This window comes from Pagrus major, chromosome 20 (genome assembly GCF_040436345.1).
Source record: "Pagrus major chromosome 20, Pma_NU_1.0".
Lineage (NCBI taxonomy): Eukaryota > Metazoa > Chordata > Actinopteri > Spariformes > Sparidae > Pagrus > Pagrus major.
The window spans coordinates 20435344-20440383 of NC_133234.1; the positions used below are offsets into that span (position 1 = coordinate 20435344).

Genomic DNA, 5040 nt, shown 5'->3' on the forward strand with positions numbered 1-5040 from the left:
CCTTTCCAGTTAGGTCCAGCCCAAAGTGAGCTTTCTACACAGTGACTGCTGTGTCAAAGTGTGTGTGTGTGTGTGTGTGGTGGTGTTAACATAACTGAGTGCTTCTGGGAATCCCTTTGTTACTGTGTTGTGTGTACTTCTTGCTGCAGGGCACGTCTGACATAAACAGCGGTGCCGCCCCCCTTCCTATATGTTCTCTGATGACTATGGAATTTACCCACAATGCTCTGGCAGAGAAAACACGACGTGATGATTGCAGTCATTTTAACCCTGTGATGAGCGCGGATCGTCCCGGCTCTTTAAAAAAAAAGCCTGCCGACTGCATAAACACCGCTTTGTTTGACTAGGAAATCCCATTTGTCAGTAATAATCTGGGCAGTGCTGGAATACAAACCGCCTCACGGTGTTTTACGGTAAATTAGAAGCTCATCCAGTAAATATTGACTCAAGTTAAGTAACAGAGAAAAACAGGAGACACACAGTGAAGTAACACACAGGGCAAATGCATTGACTTTTGTAAAAATAGTGCTCTTTAATATAAATTATTGAAATATTTTAGAAATATAAATATGTGCAACGTTCCATTTATTTATTTTTTTTGTAATGCTTTGTCATTTTCAGATATTACAGCTTGTATTTTTGCCAGACTAGTGGCCAGCCTTTTAGCGAGAGAGTCTTTATAAAAGACGAATGATTTCACATACACGCGTGGTCCACTGGTTGCAACACATGTACAAAAAAAGACTTGGTTGTTGATGTGAGAAAAATAAAGACTTGAGATTTGTGTCACCATGGTATATTTCAGTGCTCTTGTCTCACGAGATCACAACATTGTTTTTCTTCGGATGTGAAAAGGCTACCACTCCAATATGGATCACAGGTAAGTACGAGCACTGACAAAAAACAGTTTTCGATCAAAAATCCGAGTCTTGTACTTTGTTTTACAAAAGGCTTTTTCTTTTAAGAATCACGTTAAGGAAGTCTTGTGTTCCCCTTGACATTCAGACAAAACTCCAGCTTGAGAGGTAACGACGGAGGGTCAGTGGGGGTGAGAAAAACCTTCCTAGAGTTACAGGGATTAAAACAAAGTCCACACAACAGTTAGTCTCCTCTCGTGTCCTTCATGAATACCAGGAGGGTAGAGAGCAAACACATAAAAGAAAAAGAGATGATAATGTAAAGAAGAATTAAGACTCAGCCAAAACTTTTCTTTTCACATGAGGCAAACCTGGCGTTACATTTACAGGAGCAGCGTCCTGTTGAGCGCGATCATTTCCTCTAAGTCTGGACCATCAATCACGTCAGTGTTTTTGTTTAGCTGTATACCAGTATGTCTCCTCCCCCTTCTCCCCCCTCACCCTAGCCCACTCCCCAGCTCTCTGTCCTCTCCCTTTTCCTAATCCCATTTCCCGCTCTCCTCTTTCTCCCTCCTTGGTTCAGTCTTTCCTCTCCTCACCCTCACCCTCCCCCCCCCCCCCCACCTCCGGACGATCTCTCGGATCCCCCGTGGTCGTCATTCCCCCGAGGAGCTTTACAGTGTCGCTGACAGTTTTCCAGCCAGTCTGGATAAAAATAAGTTCTGCTGTTTTGTTTGGTCTTCAGCCAAGGCTTTTGTCTCAGTAACAAGCTTTTGTCTCGGCAACAGAAGTCTGTTTTCTGTCACTGTTGAAGCGCCACATGCAAAAACAAAAAAGGAAAAGGGGGGAGGGTGGGGGGGGGCAGGGAGTGAGTAATGGAGGAGAACCAAGAAACAAACAGGAGAAGGAGAAGATGCTTTGTAATGCTTTTTTGTTCCCACGCTAACAAAACCTACATGTGGGTCTGTACCTGTGTGTGTGTGTGTGTGTGTGTGGAGCCAGTGAGCATGACCACCCCACTCCCCTCTGTAATGAAACATTTGCGGGAAGCAGCAGTGGAAATGTGTGCGCCACCACAACACACAAACACACACACACACACACACTCAGACAAACAAATAGTGTACGATTCTCTGCATCGGGCCCCTCGTTTGGACTTTGCCTTCCCTCTGCAGCTCCTCCTTCATTCACCCCCTCTAAGCCTTTCTGCTCTTTGCCTCCTTTCTTTCTGACCAGTGATCCAAAGTGTTGTAAATGTCAAGACTTTCCTCCCTAAGCCGACCCCACAACGGGGATCACTGGCGGCGTATCGATCGCGTCGTCGCTGTCATCGTTAATATCTACCAATCAAGCTAATCTTCTGCGAGGCTCTGCTCTGCGTCTGAGTCAGTCGTAGGAAACGTCGACCTTTGACCTCTGGCTTCATCTGCCACTCGCGCTAGTGGTCAGTTTTTTTTTGCAAGGCCGGACGGACGAGGTAATCGTTGGTTACCCAAAATCACACTCCTCTTTCCCAGAACCCAAGTCGGCGGGGGGATGGGGGGGGGCTTTGGGTAGATGGTGTCCGTCAGTGTTGAAACAGACCTGGGATCAGCTGATTCTGACCTCACATTGGCATCTAAGGTTAACTCTGATGGAGCGCACATTCACGTATGCGCTGACAACTGGTCTGCGCTGTCCTCCAGGCACATGGTCCATGTTGTGGAACCGCTGCAGTTCCTGTCAGTCATATCGGAGCGTCGTACTCCTCCAAGAAGTCTCTGAGTGTGTGCGGGAGCTGCTCGGCTCGCTCCGGGCCCCCCAGGCCTCGGTTGTTCAGGGTCCTCCTGCACATGTGCTGCAGGGACGACAGAGAGGTCGAGAGGGGTCGGCGCAACTCCAAGGGAACCCTCTCTCCACCGGTGTGGATCAGATACACGCTGCGTCCCTTCATTTCTGCTTCTCCCCCACATGCACCGTCTCTGCTCCTGCCAGCATCCGGCCCTTTGCCCATGTAGTGCGCTATGAGTTTCAGCACGCAGTCGAACTGCGGCAGCTCTTGGGTGTTTTGGGGGTCCGGCTGTAAGAAGAAGCCGCCTCCCTCGCTGTGGATGCGCAGGTTCTTGGTGCCTCGAGCCGTCTGGACAGAGAGGGTGAAGAAGTGGTGGTGGTCTGAGGAGTCGCGGATCAGGAAGGTGCCGGGCGGTTCGGAGCGTAGCATGGAGCTGGCCTCCCGGCCGCCCACTGCACCCCAGTAAAACCCACTCTCCTGCAGCTTACGCAATGCACGCATCACCTGAAACAAGGAGAAAAAACCCACATTACGACACATTATTATGATCTGTTATCAGCCAGGGTGAAAGTTCAGAGTACACTTTAAAAAAACTAGAATAACATTAGTCTGATAGAACTACTGGAGTGATTTTGACAGATTTTGAGGATTTTTGCATCACAATTTTCATTTTCACTGATAGAAAACAAACAAGACTTGTAGTCCAGGACGTCTCTGCAGCCAGCAGCACTCGCAATTTGTACATTTCCATCAAAAACTCAGGTGTGACTGACCTGCTGGTAGTGTGCGTGCGAGCTGAAGGGCTTGAAGTGATGCGGGGTGAAGCTCGACCCCTGAACCCTGCCGTCCGGAGAGGTCACGCCGCTCATGGCGAAGGGGCTGCGTCCGCTGAAGGCTACCATGGCGCCATGGCCCCCTGCCTCTGCCCGCTGGTCGAGAGGCAGGGGGCCCAGGAAGGGAGCGTCGGGGTGGACAGGTGGGAAGGAGGTCGGGGCAGAGGGAGAGGTGGGAGAGGGGGAGAGGGGTGAGGGTGGCGGGGTCACACACCGGGTCCAGGGCCCCGGGGGAGAGGAGTCTGATGCATCCAGAGAGGGGCTGGGAGAGAGCACCTAAACACAGCTGGAAGAGAGGATGGAGGACAGATTACAGAGACATGAATAAATGAGCACTTTGCCACACTGGTGCTCTCAGTTTACCCCCATAAAATGCAGTTATGGCGGCTGTGACAAATGCATAAGGAGAGACCGGGCAGCCAGCAGGCAGGCGGGTTATATTTAGTCCACATGAATCCTCTCGTACTCGCAGTGATCCTGCTGCTGCTGCTGCTGCTGCTGCAGCGTGCAGCCAGACAGCAACTGGATCCTGATTGCTTTCAATTGTCTTCGATCGGGCGTACCGCAACAAGGGATTTCAGAAACGGGGTCACAGCAGAAAGTGTCCGGCGCGCTTTTCTCTCTCCCCTCTTTCCACTGAATAACTCCTCATTCCCGGCGGCACAGAGGCCCCATTCTCCGGTTTCACTGTGACTACAAAGGTGTCCCGTCTGGTCTGGCTATGTGTGTGTGTGTGTGTGTGTGTGTGTGTAGGGGGGGGGGGGATTAAAAGCACGTCTCCGGGACAAGGAGGAGGCGCCATAACGGTTTCAGAGCCGCTCCGGAGCCGCTGGAGTGGACGTCGGTCCGCTAGTCACAATATTGCGAAACAACCCCCCGAAACGTCCACTTTGCGGGACGCTCGGCTGCACTGCACCAAAGGAGCAGCTGCTCGCCGCACCGTGACACAAACACGTCCTATCATGTCACCTACTGTCATTAACCACCGCTTCCTCACAGCATTTGTATCGATTTGTTTCTATAAACTTACCTTGCGGGTATGTTGAGCCGCGCGCCGCAGCCGCTCGTCGCCAAACGCAAAGATCTGCAAACTACCCGAGAGTAGTGCCAGATGAATTATTAACTCAGGCATTAAAATCCAACAGCAGAAAGTATCCAGAAAGTGTGTTGAGGTGAGAAGGAGGAAGGGGGGGGGGGACGCTTCTCTCTCCTGAAGCGGAGGAATGTGACGATATGTGCCGGAGAGAGATCCCGTCCGTGTGAGGAAGGTTACTGGAGGTTGTTTCCAGTGAGTAAAGCCGATGTTCGTAAGGCTCCTCCTCCCTCCGCTCACAGCCTCTTCCAGTAAGCACACACACGCACGCTCGCACCCCCCTCCTCCCCCCCTTCCCCCTCGCGCGCGCGCGCACACACGCAACTCCACGCAGAAAGAACAGACGCTCGCGCTCTCGCTTGGCAGATTGCCAATAAATAATCAGCGTGACCTTTGCCGGGCTGCTTCCTGGTACTGGTGGGGTCCCTGCGCCACAAGGTGAGCCTGTTAAAGGCTCCACGACACCACCACGTTGTAATTACATGG

At 51.4% G+C, this 5040-nt stretch overlaps 1 protein-coding gene across 1 annotated transcript; it reads right to left on the minus strand.

The window, feature by feature from the left end:
* Window positions 1-507: 507 nt before the first annotated feature.
* LOC141015615 (suppressor of cytokine signaling 3-like) lies at window positions 508-4722 on the minus strand. The gene is made up of 3 exons (XM_073489749.1): window positions 4492-4722; window positions 3402-3747; window positions 508-3132 (listed from the first exon to the last, which is right to left on the minus strand). The coding sequence occupies exons 2-3, from the start codon at window positions 3528-3530 to the stop codon at window positions 2584-2586; spliced, it is 678 nt and encodes a 225-aa protein (XP_073345850.1). The 5' UTR covers window positions 3531-3747; window positions 4492-4722; the 3' UTR covers window positions 508-2583.
* Between the last annotated feature and the right edge of the window lie 318 nt (window positions 4723-5040).